This window comes from Nelumbo nucifera, chromosome 5, assembly GCF_055504915.1.
Source record: "Nelumbo nucifera cultivar China Antique chromosome 5, China Antique-T2T, whole genome shotgun sequence".
In the NCBI taxonomy this organism is placed as follows: Eukaryota; Viridiplantae; Streptophyta; class Magnoliopsida; order Proteales; family Nelumbonaceae; genus Nelumbo; species Nelumbo nucifera.
In genome coordinates, this window is record NC_142653.1 from 47,136,732 (window position 1) to 47,155,925 (window position 19,194).

The 19,194-nt window shown below is 35.7% G+C and overlaps 2 protein-coding genes across 3 annotated transcripts; both read right to left on the reverse strand.

Annotated features, from left to right (window-relative positions):
• Nucleotides 1–6,137: 6,137 nt before the first annotated feature.
• Nucleotides 6,138–16,490, reverse strand: LOC148791526 (wall-associated receptor kinase 5-like). 2 transcript variants are annotated; one of them, XM_088887328.1, is made up of 7 exons: nucleotides 15,525–16,490; nucleotides 14,433–14,594; nucleotides 13,276–13,946; nucleotides 11,535–11,693; nucleotides 8,769–9,620; nucleotides 7,617–7,781; nucleotides 6,138–7,460 (listed from the first exon to the last, which is right to left on the reverse strand). In XM_088887328.1, the coding sequence occupies exons 2-7, from the start codon at nucleotides 14,438–14,440 to the stop codon at nucleotides 6,274–6,276; spliced, it is 3,042 nt and encodes a 1,013-aa protein (XP_088743454.1). In that variant the 5' UTR covers nucleotides 14,441–14,594; nucleotides 15,525–16,490; the 3' UTR covers nucleotides 6,138–6,273. The 2 variants fall into 2 exon arrangements, with proteins under 2 accessions (XP_088743454.1, XP_088743453.1); XM_088887327.1 differs by having other exon boundaries at nucleotides 13,276–14,594.
• On the reverse strand, nucleotides 15,775–16,521 carry LOC148791527 (wall-associated receptor kinase 2-like). Its single transcript, XM_088888213.1, has one exon. It carries the CDS (start codon nucleotides 16,519–16,521, stop codon nucleotides 15,775–15,777), a length of 747 nt encoding a protein of 248 aa, XP_088744339.1.
• Nucleotides 16,522–19,194: the final 2,673 nt, after the last annotated feature.

Here is a 19,194-nt window from a genome sequence, read left to right on the forward strand (position 1 = left end):
TATATTGTGTAAATGTGTACATGTTTTATCTGTAAAAACTTCATTTATCATACAGGTTTATGGTGAATATATATATATATATATATTGTAATAGCATTCATTCAAATTTAAATGAGAAATAAACATTTAATAACGGTTTTGACAGACCGTTGCTAAATGCTCCATTTAACAACAGTTTTACCAACGGTTTTTCTACCATAACCATAGCTATAAGAATGTTATAGCAACCACTAATATAAAAACCGTGGTAATATAAAAGAAATTTAATACTTTTAGTGACGGTTTTATCTAAAACCATTGCTTTTGCTAGTTATTCATCAATACCCCATATTCTATTGCCACGGGTAAAACCGTTGCTATATCAATTTTGTAGCAACGGTACATAATAAATCTGTTGCAATAAAGTTTTAAATTAGCGACAATTAAAAGTGGCTATATGTATATTTATAGCCACAGTGTACAATTTCTGTGGCTATAAGTTTTAGCCACACCAATATCCGCCACAAACAGAAAACCGTTGCTATAGCCTTTATCAATGGTTTTTGGGAGCTTTCTGCAACGGTTTTGTTCGTTGCTAAAACCAAATTTTCCTATAGTGCAAGGGTGGAAGCATAAGAAGGAACTAAGAGATGTTGAAAAAAGTGGATTTTTCTTCATTCCAATCCTTGTAATTTTTCTTCTTCTTCCCAAACCTTTTTCTTAGAAAACTCATTTTCTTTCTCTAATATTTTTCCTTAAAATGTCGTTAGAGTTGAGAGAGTAGAGAGTGAGCTATTTTTAATTAATTTGTTGGGTAGCCAAGGACATATTGCCTTGTAAGCCAATGCACAAAGTCTTTTCCCTTTCCAACCCTTTTTCTTTTGTCTTTTCTTATTTTTATTAGTAGGTCCCACCTCATAAGGAGGGAATTTCAATTATACCCTGGACCTTGGAGATAAATGGACAAAAATAGAAAGTCACACTTAACTTAGACTTAATTATGATACCCATTAGATCTTGGATTGAACTATCTTTGATATGCCAACCAATGAAATCCATTTAGAGTCAAATATCTGGGGTTTATTGGGGCAGTTTTGGAAATTAGCTAAGTGGGTGATCATTGTGATAAGGATCAACCCCTTTGTTAGACAAAGTGAATTTATGGTTGAATTTATACATTCTCTTATGGAAACCTAAACTACTAGTAGTAGATTTCAATTGTATTTGAAATATAATTTGAAAAATATATTTATATGTTATATTACTATATTATGAAAAATGTTTACAAAAAACTTTAATTACATGATCTATCAAAGTAGAGAGTGTCAGACAACATTTTGTAGTCAGGGAAAAGGTCATTTCATGCGAGTAATGTTCTAATGGTTATGAGCCAAGAGATTAGGTGTAAGAGACCATTATAGCCTGATGGTCTTTATCTTAAACAAATCTATTATCCTTGGGTCTTCATATGGTGGTTAAGTGCAAAAATCATTTATAAGTTTTGGGGTTAAACTCAATCCAAGATAATTGGGTCAGGAGTTCACTTCCCTTGAGTAGTGAATTCAGCCTAACCTCTTCCAAAGGTAAGGCCAAACCCTTGTGGACTTTTGTGAGACCTTTATGGATCCTATGCCATACAATATTCAGGGCCAAAGTGGCATTGCAACACCTTAGGACGTTAACCATTAACTAAAATGGGTATAAGGCCCATTACTAATGTTATTAGCTAAGAGATCACATGACAACTTGTCATGTGATTTGGGTTGAAAATGGGTATAGATCCACGTATGGAGAACCCATTCTCGTAAGAAGACAATGATTATTAATAAAAGATAAAGTCTTGATCAAGATTTTATTTGGATTAGCTCCTAATTAGCTTAGGAGAGTGCTCTATATAAGGGACTAAGAAATGAGGGGCGAATTCAATAGTTCTCTACAATCTCTTGCTCTCTTCTGTTCTCCCTAGCCTCCCAAAACCCTAATTCAACCCAACTATAATAGAGACTGATTTCCATCAATTCTCTACTATGTTTTTGCAAGAAAAACATTAGAGGATATTAGATTCACACACTTACGTTGATCTAAGAAAATTAGGAATTAGTCTTGTTGAAACGGTACTGTTGAATTGGCTTCACACACACACACACTACACCATCTTCAATTGGAGGTCAATTTTGGGACCGATATTAGGCATGAACTACCACTCTTGGAGTTGTACACTGTGGTATGTATCAGATACAATTAGTTTTAATTTGGGTTTCAAATCTAGTTTAGTTCAGTGCAACATCGGTCTTGAAATTTTAGATTTCAAAATCACCTAAAAATCGATTCCTGAGTTGGGTTCGAAAAATTTTAAAAATGCAGTCAACCACTAAACCTAGATTATCTATGTGAAATCTGATTTCTAACCATTCCAACACAAATGATTGTAGGGAGCACCACATTGATTGAGCTGTGTGCAACCACAACAGGGTTGCGAATGGGGCTGGCCGATGTTCCTTATTGCTGCACCCACTAGATTTTGACCTTAGCGATCACTTGAAGAAGTAGCAAGCTCACATGGGTCACGGCTCAACCCACTTGGGGTACTCCCAAAACCATCCACACCTCTCCTAGTTGAGGAAAACACACCCCAAGCTGAGGTCTTAGCACCAAAATATGATTGTAACTTCATTAACATCCATGCGATGCTTGGTGTTATTTGGGCCGAAATCAGGCAGGTGAAAGAAGGTAGAGTGACTACCTCCACCGGTCACCACAACTTGGTGAGTCACATGAAAGCCTTTTCTGATTCAATCACCATGGAGCCACTTCCAAAGGAATTTAAAGGCTTTGACTTTGGAGACTTACAATGGGATCACCGACCTGAAAGATCATCTAGAGAGCATCCATACCATCATGCTCCTCCATAGATTCTCTGATGCCTTTATGTGTAGAGCATTCTAGAAGACATTCAAGTGCGCTACTAGAAGGTGGTTCTCATGTCCCGCTCCACAGTCTATCAATTCATGGAACCAATTTGTAGAGCTCTTCCTGTCACGTTTCATGAGCAACTGACAATGCTAGAAAACTTTGATTGCACTCATGGTGATAAAGGAAAAGCCTAGTGAATCCCTGTAGATTTACATCCCATGCTTCAACAGTGAAGCGTTACAAGTCAAGGACCTTTACTAAGTGGTGGCCATTGCAGTTGATACAAAGACCTCCTATCATGTCCCTTCAACTTCTCCCTTGCCAAAAAATAACCTTGTAACATGGCTGAGTTATTGATGAGGGCTGAGAAGTACATCAATGCGGAGGAGATTGAAGCTAATAAGTGCCAACTGACCCATGACCAAATTGACACTAAGAGAAAAGATAGAGATAGCTTAAATGGCACGAAGGACAAGAAGCTAGTCATCATATCATACGATAGATACACTCAACTAAATGCTTCTCGAACTCACATCTTAATGCAAGTTGGGAAGCAGGAGTACATGAAGTGCCAACTAAAATGAAGAAAAAACCTAGAAGGGGTAACCGAGATAAGTACTGCAAAAACCATAGCGATGCCAATCATGACATGAAAGATTTTTGCTAGATCAAGAACGAGATATAATCCCTTATTAGACAAGGGCACTAGAAGGACTTCATCAAGGGTGAGACCCCATTGGTGTTGGCCTTGGAGCCAACTTATCCCCAACCTCACCGGCCCCTTGCAAGGGTCATTAGTGGCATCTTTTGAGGATTATCATCTAGTAGAGAAAGCTCCTCTATCCGAAAGGCCAATGCCTAGGGGTGGTCATTTTAGCCCGGCCCTGAAATTCAAGGCTTGGGCCGGGGTTTCGTAGTTAGGCCTGGCCCGGGCCCACATCAAGCCCGCAAATTTTAGTGTCGGGCTTGGGCTTAATACTTTAAGTCCGGTCTAGCCCGCATATATTTAAACTTACACATTTTGTGTATAATGTATACATATGTATACATGTTATTTTACATCATATTATATATTTTATATATAAGGATTATAACATGACATGTATAATTTGTATTATATAATGTATAAAATAAGTTTATATGCATATTTTGTCATTTAATATATAGATATGTAATGTTTTATGTATGAGTGACATTGGCCCGAAATCAAGCCCAACCCAACCAAGCCCGTATAGACCTGGACTAGGGCTTATGTTTCAGGCCCAAAACCCCATGCTGGGTCAGGCTTGGGCCTAAGCTATAGCCCTTATCATAAGTGCAAAGCCCGGCCCGGGCCCGGCCCATGATCACCCCTACCTATGCTCGATAGGTGCAAGTTGAATTCAGGCCACCAAAGAAATAGAAGCCAAAGGAGGTTATCACTTTCTTCGAGGATGATTTGAGAGGGATCGCCACACCCCATGATGATACATTGGTGGTCACTTTGATGATCACTAACTATGAAGTTAGAAGAATCCACGGGTAGTGGCTCTTTAGCCGACATCATGTTCTACAAGGCCTTCGAAAAAATGAAGTTGCCCCTCAATTGACTATAACCAACTGATGTTCCTCAAGTCGATTTCTTTGGGGCAGTTGTGATGCTAGAAGGGAAGATCACCTTACTACTAATGGTGGGGAATGAACCTTGACACACTACCTTGATGATTGAGTTTTTGATTGTCAATCAGCTCTCTATACAATGACATCCTCAACCAACTAACCCTACATACATTAAAGATAGTGGTATCCTCATACCTCCTAGTGATGAAATTGTTATCTGTCCATACAATGACATCCTCAACCAACCAACCCTGCATACATTAAAGATAGTGGTATCCTCATACCTCCTAGTGGTGAAGTTCCCCATGGAAACATGGCATTGGGATAGTTTGAGGTGACCAACAGGCAATAAGACATTGTTATGTAGTAGCACTAAAAGGAAAGAACAAAGAAGTTCTACTTGTAGAAGGGCTTAACCTTAGAGATGAACTGGCTAATTGAGGTCAACAAATGAAAGACCTTATCACCATACCTATAGACAAGGTTAAACACCAAAAAAAATTGTATAAGTCAGTTCTCTCCTTTACAACACACCTTATGAACAGGTTGAGAATGGAACCAAGCTATAAGCTGGTTTAGCAAAAGAAAATGATATTTGCACATGAACAATGGGAAGCTATTACTCAAAGCGAACTCTATAAAATAGGGGTACTACTCTGAGTAGTTAGCTAACGTGGTTATAGTAAGGAAGGCTAATGGAAAATAACAAATATGCATTGATTCTACAAATCTCAATAAGGATTACTCTAAAGATAGTTTTCCCTTGCCAAGTGTAGTTCGCCTCATCGATGTGACCTCGAGGTATGAATTTCTCAATTTTGCGGATGCCTTCTCCAACTACAACCAAATTAGGATGCACCTCGACAACTAAGAGAAGGCATCATTCATTACAAAGCATAACACATACTGCTACAAGGTGATGCTCTATTCGAACTAAAGAATGTTGGCACCAACTATCAGAGGCTATTTAACAAGGTGTTCAAGGATCGAATTGGCCACAATGTTAAAGCCATTGTTGGTGATATGGTGGTAAAAAGCCTCAAATCCATCTAGCACATTACAAACCTCAATGAGGTCTTCGACGTCTTGCAAAAGTACCAAATGAAGATGAACTCCATGAAGGGTGCCTTTGGGATAACCTCGAGAAAATTCCTTTGCTTCGTAGTCATATAACAAGAAATTAAGGCAAACTTTGGTAAGATTTAAGTCATCCTCAACATGTAACCTCTATGGTTGGCCAAGGAAATACAGAAGGTCACAAGCAATATAGCAGCCAAGGAATTTGCCCGAAGTAGAGCCAACCTTTATGAAGTTAACGGGTGTGGTCAAGGACACATGTTTCTTCTTCCTCATACCCGATCGAACTTCATATTTATCATCGTATTCAATGATGAGGCTGACATTCTTCTTACTTCCTTCACACGTTGGACTTTCTCTAGAGTATTCACTTCTTCAAATTAATACAAGAAAAAATTAGAGCCTTCTTCCATGTCTTGTATTACTGAATGTTGTTTTGGGGATATCTGGTTATTCACGAGCACTGTAATAGTGGAAGGTTGTGTGACATCTCATCAATAGGGCCAAGATCATGTCCAGCATTTGGGATAACTTGTTGGGCTAAATGTGTAAGAGTATTTTGATTTTAAAATATGAGAATAAATGTACCTATTTATTCATATATCTTATTGTTTACAATTCAACAAACATAAGAACATAATATTTTCATATACCATGAACTTAGAAAACACACAACATGAACCCTAAGGGATGTCTTAGATCATTTCAACGAGGGAAATTCATAGAAAATATCATATCTTTTTGCAAAGAAGACTGCTCAGATGTATCACCAACATAATGTCCTTGTGGTACATGGAGTTCTGAGTGCTTGGATAATAAGTTCATACTCTCTTCTTCTGTTTGTTGAATCCATGGGTGTTTTTCTAACCTCAATCCTTGTAGTTCCAATGCAACTTCTTTCATAGTGGGCCTTTTTTCACCTTTTACATTGAGGCATCTTCTTGCAAGCTCAGCAACTATAAGAAGTTCCTTCGTATTTTCCTCTGTACAAAGTTGACTTTCAATTAGTTGAAAGAGACGGTTCTCTTTCATTGATGCAATGAAGTATGTAGAAAGGTTTCTTTGTTCTTGTGATCTTTCAAAAGAAAGAGGTTTCTTCCCTGTTAAGAGCTCTACAAGAACGACTCCAAATCTATAAACATCACTCTTCTCTGTTAACTGGCTTGTGTGAAAATACTCTGGGTCCAGATACCCCAAGGTCCCTTGAACCAATGTGGTTATTTGGCTTTGATCCACAGGAAGTAATCTTGAAACTCCAAAATCAGATACTTTTGTTGTAAAATTTTCATCTAATAATATATTTGTGGATTTGATATCTCTGCGAATGATTGGTATAGAAACTGTAGAGTGTAGATAGGCAAGCGCCCCAGCAGTTTCTGTTGCAATCTTCAACCGGTCCTCCCAAGAAAGAAAGATGTCATGGTTTCTTTGAATGTGTTGAAAAAGGTTTCCATTGGAGACATATTCATAAACTAATAATGGTACTTCAGTCTCCAAACAACACCCCAGGAGCTTTACCACGTTTCGGTGGTTAATTTGAATAAGAATGACAATCTCATTTATGAATTGTTCAATCTGATTCTCATTCATCATTCTAGACATTTTAATTGCAACAACTTGATGATCAGATAAAATGCCTTTGTATACCGTACCTTGTCCACCTCGGCCTATGATGAATTCTTCATTATAATTATGGGTTGCCAACTTTAATTCTTCAGTTGAAAAGATCCTTAGGAGTTTTGAACCTCCAATTGAAGATAGTTGTTGTTGTAAAAACAGTCCACCATTTTTCTCAAAGAACTTCTCTTTTAATTTCATGAGTTTTCTTTTCCTTATGATGAAGTATAACCAAGAGATACAAATGAGTAAAAACAAGATGCTGAAGCTTACACCTGCATAGAATTAGATTACAGTTAATAGAAAGTAGAGGAGTCCTATAATATATTTATTGTCATGTTGTAATTTTCAAAGGAATACAGCACGAATGTGAATGAAGAAAATATGTTTATAGCACTTGGATTAAAATTGCAGTAGGACAAGAACATTACCTAGGATGACCTTAAATATATGGAAAACATTACTCTTGCAACCTTGGCCATCTTTCCTACCATCACCATAACTCCCCTTCGGGCAAGTGCAATGATAAGATCCAATTGTATTAGTGCAACGCCCTATACAAGGATATTTATTTGGATCTCCACATTCATTTATGTCTGGCAAGAAGACAATAAATGAAGCATTAGGTCAAGTATTCCATATAAAATAAATTTCACATCAAATCCGAAAATCTCGGAGAGAACATTATTAATTATTACTATTCAAACCCCATGTTAATATTGGTTAATGAATTTATTAGTCACATTTTAATTAAACCATATAATAAAAATATATAGTACCAATTAAACAATACTAATGGCATGTATTTGCTTTGGAGGGAATGGTTAATAATGAAAATTTTCCTACCAAGTAATGCAATGCTTTTTTTCATTATTTCAATGATATTATCACTATTTTAAATTCTTAAATTTACAATAATCGAAGCAAAAGCCGCAACAGTACGCGAGACATGCTGGGGTAGACTTAGAAAGGGGAAGGGGACGAAATGTTTCATCATAAATGTTTTGTCTTCTATCCTGGATTCGGTGGTTTATTCCTTTCTGTGTGCTTTTTTTGTTTTGGGCCAGGTGGGGGTTGTATGTCAGACCCAGGCCTTTTATTCAAGTTATCTTGGTTGTCTTGTCGTGGGTGTGGGCATTGGTTATGTCCGCTAGCTCTTGCCCTAGCTGTTGGGGTTCTTTCTTGTCTTCGGCTTGTGTTTGTTGGTTTTCTGGGCTCCCTTGGGCTGTGTTTGGCTTGAAGGAAAAGTAGAGAGAAAAAGGGAAAGATATAGAAACCTGTACAAGGTTGGTACTTGTCTTCCTTTTCTTTATTTTCATTTAATTTACCTTAACTTATACTAAAAAACAGTCTTACACTCATAAAATCAAATTTATATAAGTGATAGATAAATGTGAAACAAATTATAGAGTTTCCTGAATCCACTGAAGTGTCTATTAGAAGTGATCATAAAAATTATAAGCTTGGAAGGAGTAGACAATGAAGATAATTGATATGGTGCGGGAGTAGACTACCTTTTCTCATATGTTGATCTCATCTTAGCGTAAAGAATAAAGTAGAATGGTAAAGTTTAGAATAGTTACCTTGGCAACCATCGGAGAGGTAAGGGTTCCCATGAAAGCCTTTCTTACAATGGCAAAGGTATCCTGGGCCATTAATGGAGTTTGCACATTCTGTATTTTTCCCGCACGCATAGTCAAACTTTCCCCTCTGCACTTGATCGCAAGTCATGTTTCGAATTGCCCAATCAACAATCATTGTAGTTTTGAACTCACTGTTTACAAGAGTGTCCACCTTGTTTCTTAAATCCCACAGTTTATATGCATTCGAAAGGAACCATTCTTGGTCAGACAGAAAGGCAAAGCTGCATCTGCTGATATTCCAAGTGTAAGAGGAACTGGTGTCATCACTATACGTTTGAAGTTTTAGATTAAATGTACCAAGATCATGTGGTATTGCCGTCTGGCAGCATCCGATGCCATCACAAGATGACCCATTCACTTCTGTAGCATAAGGACAAAATGAAATGCAGCCGATGTGGAAGTATTTGTCATCGGAATCAGACATGATGCCAAGTGTGTTACAACCAATTGCCGTGAATTTGTTCCGGGTGTTGGAGAATCTGTATGCTTTTGGTAGATCGATGGTTGACGGGGTCCCCTGTAGGTCTTGATTCTCTCCCATGTGACAGGACGTAGTAGCCATCCGTGAGAATGTCAATTGGCCTTGTAGTGATATATTCAGAATGCTATGGTCATAGTGCCCATCGCCATAAATCGTCAAATTAGGAGGATCAGTGGCAGTGTTGCAAAACAACTTAAATTCATCTCTGTAACAGGTTGAATCATCACCAACTAGACCAAAGGGATACGGGATGCTAACATTCCCACATTTGTTTCGGCAGCCAGGTCTTGTCACTAATGATGTGGGCATTTCTGTTCCCATGCAAAAGCACCGTAAACCATTAATTGTATGTCAATTGTAACAATTAAAATGTATTTTCAATCTGCAAGTTGGTTGGTACTTGGTAGGGTCTCTGCAGGTCGTTGTAGAGACTTGGGTGCCTGTACCTCGGTTGGGATGCTAAAAAATTAAATAAAAATGTTTTTCCAATTTCTTTCATTTCAAGCGAACCCTTGTTAAAGCAGGGATATGGTGGAGGCGATGGTTTGGTTTCCGAAGCTCTGAACAAAAGATGACTATAATCGGTACGGAATGAAATAGAATGATCAGACCTTGAGATGGGCAGCTGTATGTACATTAATTGGGATCAATTCCGGTGGCTTTTTTCAGTGTAGTAGAGATTATTCCAAATCCACAGCTGTGGGTAGGGATGTAGGAACAGCTCTGGGGAGCTTATGCGTCTTTTCTTAGAAGTAAACTTAAAAAACGTTTATATGAAATAAAAGAAAAAAAAGGTGTTCAAGGGATTCACAGAAAGAAGGTATATTATAAATACCACCACAGTATGGGTCAGCGACAATTATCCCTCTGAACTTCCATGGGCTATAAAGGCCCACTCTACTATGGGTTATGGGTTTAGTGACAATTACCCTGGCGAATATTCATTTGCGACAAAGACCCTCCTGAACTTCCACTTTGTGACAAACGCCCCCTTCTTTAGAGTTACATCAATTAACTTCAAAAAAGATTCTCATTGAACTATTTAAATTTTTATATCCCCAAACTACCTTTTCTAATTTATTTGAACAGTTTATGATTTGATTAATTTTCTAAATATAATATTGAATTCCTCTCTATTACTTTAGTAGATTCTTCCAGATTTCTGACTGGGTTCAATGTTCAAATGAAATCATAGGGGTTTCTTTTTGATGGATATACATTTAGGCTATGTTTGGTTTGAAGGAAAATTTAGGGAAAGATAGAAAAACCTATACAAGATTTGTAAATCTTTCTCTACCTTTCCCTTTCCATACTTTTTCCTTCAAACTAGACACAACCTTAAGGTTTCATTTGGTTTTTCTTCATTTTTAAGAGAAAGGAGTGGATAACTTTTATATTTTAAGATGAAGAGAGAGATTTTTCTTAGTGAAATGAAGCAAGAATTTAAAGCAACTTTATTTTTCTCTATGCACGGTGCTGACTGGTTGGTTGTAAGGCCTCTTGCTGGGCAGAGGTTTGGGATCAAATCCCACCTGCACCTGGGGTTGGGGAGTTATGAAAAAAAAAACAAAACTTGTTTGTCTACACCACTAGAATGGCTCTTATTATTTTGACTGGTTTCTTTTAGGTTATGTTTGGTTTGAAGGAAAACGTAGGAAAATGAAGGAAAAGACAGGAATACCTATACAAACTAGGTTAATTTGTAAAGGTTTCTCTACCCTTTCCTTCATTTCCCTGCATTTTCCTTCAAACCAAACATAACCTTACAAAAAAATGGAGATATTTTTAAATCAGATTTTAAAAAAAAGGGTAAAGAAAAAAATAACAAAATCTCTAATGAGTATTTTTGTAATTTAACACATTCCGTTGTTTGACTTAATGGCCAGAAGTATTTGTTTCAAAGTAAAAGTTAAAAGGGAATCTTTTATCACAAATGAAAGTTTAAGGGAATAGTTGTCACTGACCGGTCATTAATGTAAATGAAAATTCAGGGTATAATAAAAAATCTTACCAACCACCTCAGAACCAATACTAACCATAAATCAACCACCGATTTGGAAAATGGGTCATATATGTTTTCTCTCTTTTCTAAGCTGGGGAATTATTCTAGAATTTTCCAGCATCTCTGTATAGGTGGCCATCTGTCAGTCACTCATCCATGCTATATTCATGACTGCTTTAGTTGAATATTACATTGGACCGAGCCAATTGGGACCGAGCCATACCTTGGCATCCATCAGGGAGATAAGGATTCCCACGGTAGCCTTTCATGCATTGGCAAATATATCCGGGGCTGTTGCTGGAGATGGAGCAGTCCGTGTTATTCCCGCATGCATAATTCATGGTTCCTTTCTCACATGTCTTTGCAATTGACCTGTCAAGGGCTATGTATCCAAAAAAAACATAGATTTTTAGTGGTGGTTTTTTTGTTTGTTTTTGTTTTTGGATTTAACTCAGTTTCACAGGAATAATGTAGAATGCAAAACTTTGTATTTTATATTATTTTGTATGTATTTATATTATATAAATTTATATTTATATTCTTACCAAACTGGGTCTAAATATCTAAATACATACAACAGTTGCTGTGCTTATTTGCAGCAGAACCCGGCTGCAATAGGTGAGCCCAAATTTACTGCAAACAAAAAGTGTGCTAACATTTATTCAAGACATGATGTTCCCGATGTATGGCCATGCCATGCCATGCTGTTAGCGTCTTCACAATTTTTGCTCGCAGCAGATCTATTCACCAACAAACAAATGTTATTATTCATTTCTTGCAATGTAAAGAGACCTTATCCTGAGGTTAGCCACTTGATTTTTCTCTGGAAACAATATGTGTAATGGGCTACTAATGGCCAATCAGAACAGACACATTAGTGATCCTTTCTAGCAAATCTGAACATCCGTTACGTTACTTTTTTATCCTTAAAGCTTTTAAGCATAAGAAAATCTTTAGGCTGTGTTTGATTTGAGGGAAGATTTTGATGGGATGGGATGAGAAAGGGAAAATGGGTGGAAGTTTTTCACATTACATTATTTACTTGTAAAAGAGAAAAGAGTGTGAAAATCAACCCAAATAATAATTATTAATTAATTAATTTGGTAATTAGTAAATTTATTTGTTACTTAATATTTAATTATCAATTATTAATTAGTTAATTAACTATAAGTTAAGAATTAATATCTGAGTTTTTAGTTAATATTTATTATGAATTCACAAAGAGTTTTTATATTTTAAAAGTATTTATTTTTTAACTAACATTTATTTATTTATTTATTAAATTAATAATAAAATAATTATTTCATTATTCATTAATTACATAATTTATCACTTAACTATTGACTATACTATTGTTAATTATTAAATAGTTATTATTAATAATTAATTAATTAATATTTAATTTTTAGTACTTTAAAAATTATTATTAATATTTATGACTTAATTAATAATTTTCATATATTTTTATTAATTAATAATTAATTTCTGAAATTTTTTATTGAATAAATATTTTTGTCAATTATTTCTTTTAATTTAATTAAACTATTTTCATTATATGTTATAAAATAATTAATAATTTATTAATGGTTCATGTGTCTAATATTAACTCCTAAAAATACTACAAGAATAGTGTTTTTTCTGTTAAACCAGCTTCCCCACCTTTCCCACTAGTTTCCCATCCCATCCCATCCCATCTCACGGCATCCCACAAATTAACCAAACATGGGAAGAGAAGAATATCCAAGAAAATTCCATTTTATCCCTTAACATCCTAGAAACTAAGCAAGAGTTGCTTTGGCTACTTTTGGTTTTGGAAAGTAAGATAGGGAAGGGTATTCGAGAAAATGGTTTAAAGTGCTTTTCCAAAATTTCAACTATTTTTATCACTTATATCTAAGGATTTGTAAGCATAGAATTTTCTACCATATATTCCAAATCAACAAATATACATTTGGGTTGCAAACCTTGGCATCCGCTTGGAAGATAAGGATTCCCTTGGTACCCTCCCAAACAATGGCAAAGATATCCAAGGCCATTTGTGGAGTTGGTGCAATAGGTATTGTTCCCGCAGGCATAACCAGGTATCCCCTCGCTTCTTTGAGCTTCCTCGCAACTCTTGTATCCGATGGCCCAGTCGAGTATTATTGGAGTTTGGATCCCAACGTTTAGGAGATATGAGACGTTGTTTCTTATACTCCAGAGGTGTGAAACTTGTGAGGCCATCAAATCCTTGTCGCACAGAAAGGCAAACCCGCATCTATTGATATTCCATGTGTAGGAGAAGTTGTGATCGTTTTGAATGTATAAATGAAAATCAGTGATACCCTTGGGTATAGTGGTCTCACAGCATCCAAGGCCCCGCCCACATGATAAACCTGTCACTTTAGTATCGTTCAAGCATTCTGAGGAGCAGCCGACGTAAAAGACCTCGCCATTGTAGTCATACAAATGGTTATATGTGTCGCAACCGACAGTCACCAATCTGTTTCTGGTGTCGGAGAGCTTGTATCTCTTTGAAAAATTATATCTAATACTATAGACTTGCAAGTCTTCGCTTGCCCCCATGTAACATTGGACAGCTCCCATAATGGAGGCCGTCAATTGGCCTTCAAGTGATATATTCAGAATGCTATGCCTATAATAACGATGGCCATAAATCGTCAATTTTGGAGGATGAGTATCAGTGTTGCAAAATAACATGAAGTCATCATTTTTGTAACAGGTAGGAACATTCCCACATTTGTTTTGGCAACCAGGTCTTGTATCCGGCGATATCAAGATTGCTGTTATCATCGTCAGTTTATTGCAGTAAAACAGATAGACGAGGTGAAACAAACAACAATCACGTTTAATTACCGTAAAATCATTACGGGATAGGTCACTGACAAAATGTGCTCGATGAAGATTCCATTAATCACATCTTAATGAACAAAGCTTCTAAATAGAAAATATAAATAATGAAAATAAAATACAGTAGAAATAAAAGAACCCATGAAAACGGTAGGAATGAAGGCAAGGTTGATTTATAGATACCCTGTATCAGATGGTTCATATTGGACAGACATAGCCAAGGTGGTGTGAAATTTCAGGCAAAATTCATAAAAGAGTGAAGAAGTCATACCTTGGCATCCATCGGGGAGATAAGGATTCCCATGATAACCTTACATACAATGACAATTATATCCAGGGCTGTTATTGGAGACATAGCAGTAAGTGTTACTCCCGCATGCATAATTCATGCTTCCTTTCTCACATGTCTTGTTTGCAATTGACCAGTCGGATACTAGGCATACAAAACAATATTTCAGTTGTTTCTTCACATATTGAGATAAAACAAGAAAAGGGAAAATTCTTAATTATTAGTACTCTATATTTTGGGCTTAGTGTCATTTTAGTTCCCTAATTTTAAAATGTGACAATTCAGTACTTAAACATTCAAAATGTATCAATTTAGTACTTATAATTAACTGGCCTTTAAATAGCATTTTGAAATGAAATAAATGTCTTTGAGTATCATCTAATTTTCTTTATTATCCATCCAAATATTGACAAAAATTGAATAGTTCCAAATCATTTTCTCTTTATTCAAAAAAGTTGGGGTCATATTTTAATGGGCATTCTGGTGACCCAAACGTTTTTTAATAGAATAGACAAGTATTTGAGACCATTCATTTTTTTTCCAACATTTGGATGGTTCATAAAGAAAATTAGATGTTGATTAATGACTGATTAATCGCAAGTACTGAATTGTCTGGTTTTGAAAGTTTGGGTGCTGAATTATCCCATTTTAAAGTTTGACTAGATCAAAGGTACAAGATACTAATAGGAAATTTTCCCATAACTGAAAATTCATTAGACCAATTATTTAACTCCAATACAAGAATTTCGCAATCTGTTGGAATCCTAAGATGCAGAGAAATCACATGCTCTACAAATGGTTCGGATTGGCAGAATGATTGCTCCATGTTAAAATATGTAGTAAAGAATTAAGGTCGTGATATGCTTGACGGAAAAAGAGGTAATGTAATTTGATCCCAATACCCTATCTTTCCATTTAGGCTATGTTTCGTTTAAAAGATAGGTAAAGGAAGGGAAAAACAAGGAAACCTATACTAAAGGTCTCCGTACCTTTCCTTTCCTTTCCCTATCTTTTCCTTCAAACCAAACATAGCTTAAAGGAAAAGAGAATTATTAGCTAGAGTATAATTCATACCTTGGCATCCATCAGGGAGATAAGGATTCCCTTGGTAACCTTCCAAACAGTGACAAAGATATCCAGGACCATTTGTGGAATTAGTGCAATAGGTGTTGTTACCACAGACATTATCTTCCATTCCTCCTGCGCCCTTGCAAGTCTTGTTTCGAATTGCCCAATCCAGTATTATTGGAGTTTGGATGCCAACATTTTCGAGATATTTCATTTCGTTTCTCATGCTCCAAAGGCGTGAAACTTGTGAGGCCATCTAATCCTTGTCACACAGAAAGGCATATCCGCATCTGCTGATATTCCATGTATAGGAGAAGTTGTAAAGGCTTCCTGTGGTAATATAAAAACCAGTGATGCCCTTGGGTATGGTGGTCTGGCAGCATCTAAGGCCATCGTCGCATGATAACAAAGTCTCTTTCGTATCATTCAAGCAACCTGAACTGTAAGCCACGTAGAATGCCTCGCCATTGTAGTCATACAAAGTTCCAGAGGTGTCGCAACCGACAGTTATGAATCTGTTTCTGGTGTCCGACAGCATGTATGATTCTGGAAGTTCCCATTGATAGTTGTTCCCCACCAAGTCTTTCTCCTCCCCTGCGTAACATTTGAAAGCCGCGAACATGGTGGTCGCCAGTTGCCCATGCAGAGATATGTTAAAAATTGGTTTAACATCGGAATCGGAATACATCATCAGCTGGGGATCACCATTAGTGGTGTTGCAGAAAAACTGAAAATATTTATTCAGAAAACACTTGGGATCATCGCCGATGCCAAACGGGTATGGGATGCTGAGGTTCCCACATTTCTCCTGACAGCCGGGTTTTGTCAGAGACAATTTTGAAGACGCTGCTGCTTTTGCTTCTTCCGTCGTCATGATCAGCAACAGTAGTAGGATTAGGTGAAGTAACATGGACCAAAGCATGGCCATAAGATATATGGGTCCTGGTGTGGTGAGAACTGGGAAGAACAGAACGCTGCTATACCGGAAATCATAACGAGACATGAATTCCACTATTAACATATATATACAAGTGTTGATCCACGCTTATTATGGTCAGGTCACAATTTAATTAATTAGCATGTCAACTAAGTTAATCACTCTCTCCATCATTTTCAATTCACAAGTCAATGAATTGAACTAAACATATTTTCCAATTCACTAACGTTAAACTAAGTTTTCAATCCTATAGCTATAGGACAAATGGAAGTACCTTTCTATTTTGACTGAAAAAGCAAAGATATTATTGTATTAGTGCTGGCGTATTGGAGTTTGCAGTAGACCGGACTCAAAAATTTTGTGCCTTTTAAGCTTGTTGGTGACGGTTTAACCCTTAATCGGTCTGGTTCGAATGATTTGCTGATCCACGGGATGTCAATATGTCATGAATAAATGAATGTACAAATTGAAAACAACAAATCACGGAAAACAAGAAACACTTAATCCAACTCGGCAATTCTATTTTAATATAGGTAAATTGTCTAAAATTCACAATGAGTTTTTAACATTTCTCTTTAACTCACCACAACTTTTCAAAATGTTTAAAACCCACTATGTCATTGACTTGACATTAAACAGACTAACGGGTGTTAATATATTAATAATTTAATTAATCTTCATAGAAAAATACAAAATATATACAAAATAAATTAAAGGGTGTAGATATATTACCATTTTAATATTTAGACATGAAAAAAGGAAAATGTTCAAAAAATATTTTCAAATATAAAATACATAAAAACATAGAAATTACAAAAAATATAAAATATTATAGAGATTACAAACAAAATAAAAAATTATTTTCAAATCATAGAAACTATAGAAATTGAAAAACAAAATCAGAAAATAAAAATTGTAGAAAAGACACCAAAAATTATATAAAAACACACAAATTGTAAATAAATAAAAAAATATAGAAAAATTTATAGATTGTAGAAAATAGAAAAATGTAAAAAAAAAAGAAATTATAAAAAACATTGGAAATTATAAAAAAACACTAAAAATGCGAAAAAAAACAATCTAATTGAAAACTGAAAAAGTTGTGATGAGTTTTAGATATTTTGAAAAGATGTGATGAATTTAAGAGAAATGTTGAAAACTCATGGTGAGTTTTAGGTAATTTCTCTAAATATTATATTTTGTACAATTATATTGCTAACTAGTCACCATCACCAATTCTCATTGACCCAAATGGTTCAACCATATTGGCCAAAGATAGGAATCTAATAAACTAAGCTACTTTTGAAACCTTATGAAATTAAGTATAATAATTTACAATCTATATTTCTATGTGAACATTAAGGCTATGGCTGTGTTTTGTTTGAAGGAAAAAGTAAGAAAAAATGAACTTTTCTTACAGTTTTCTGAATTGGAATCTGCTCTTTACAGAATATGCTTCACACCGACCTTAACATCACATCCCACCCTGTATTGAGAACATCTTTACATATATAATAAATACAAGCATGCATGTATAATATATACAAGATGTATGGCTAAGATGTGCCGTGAGATCGATCGATCTAAGGTGTGCTGTGCAGCTGTGGCACACACTTTTCCTTCAAAACCGAAACAAGAGTTTTAATTAAAATTGACGATTCTAACAGAAAAATCTCTGTCCATGCTTCTGTCTCGTACATTTGATATAATCTCCTCAAAGCGACAAGACACCTGGTGGTTGCTCTATCTACGTCTAAAACCATGTCTCGTCTACTCTTCCTCTCGCTTTCTGTCCACTAGAAAGACAAATGAGGATAGAAAAAAATGAAAGAATTAAAAGTCAATCTATTAATAAGTCTTCACGTCACATTTATAACTTGGCGTATGGAAGGAGCTGGGTAAAGGGTAATCTGATTTCAAAGTCATTTTTTATGAGTTTTTATAGTTCGGTGGGTCCACCCCTAGGGTAGAGTTAAGATTTATAAGGATGGACTCAGTCCTTTCCGTGGATTGATGTTAAATTAGAAGGGGGCTGCCATTTTCGTTTGGTTCAAAGATTTTATATCCAGTCATAATTTCACATATTCTAATTTCTAAATAACTCCCTTGAGGATATTTTGATTCTAAGTTTGGATGAGTTACGAACAAGGGCGTGTATAAAATTATTTCTGATCTGCTTTATGCATGTAAAATGAATTTGGATCTCTTCATCATAAGGCCCTCCTCACACCAACATTTTGCCTTAGCTCATTGAGCTTTCATTTCTAACAAAGATCACCCTGAAATTTCAGATCCAATATTTTTTCCTTTTTTTAGCATTTTGTCAATTAACTTTAAACAATATTTTCAAGTTGCTGTTTTATGTGTGTTTTAAATATCTCTAAAATATCGAATTACCTTTACATTATTTTATGAGACCATCTTACTCTTTCACTTAAATTATTTGTAAAATCCCATGTATATCATTGCTTTCACTTCTTCCTCAGCAAAGTCATTCTTGAGAATCGCTAGAGCAATTCAACAAGGCTTTCACAACCAAAGCATACTCCCAAAAAAGCTACGTACTTTTGAGAAAGAGTGGAGCAATTTAACAAAATATTCACAATAAAAAGAAAATTAAGTAAGGTTGTGTTTGGCTTGAAAGAAATGTAATGAACATGTGAATGCTATTTACACCTGTTCATGCATTGTTGTTTGTTTATTCCAGTTTTTAACTTATAATTTGAAAAAGTGTGAATG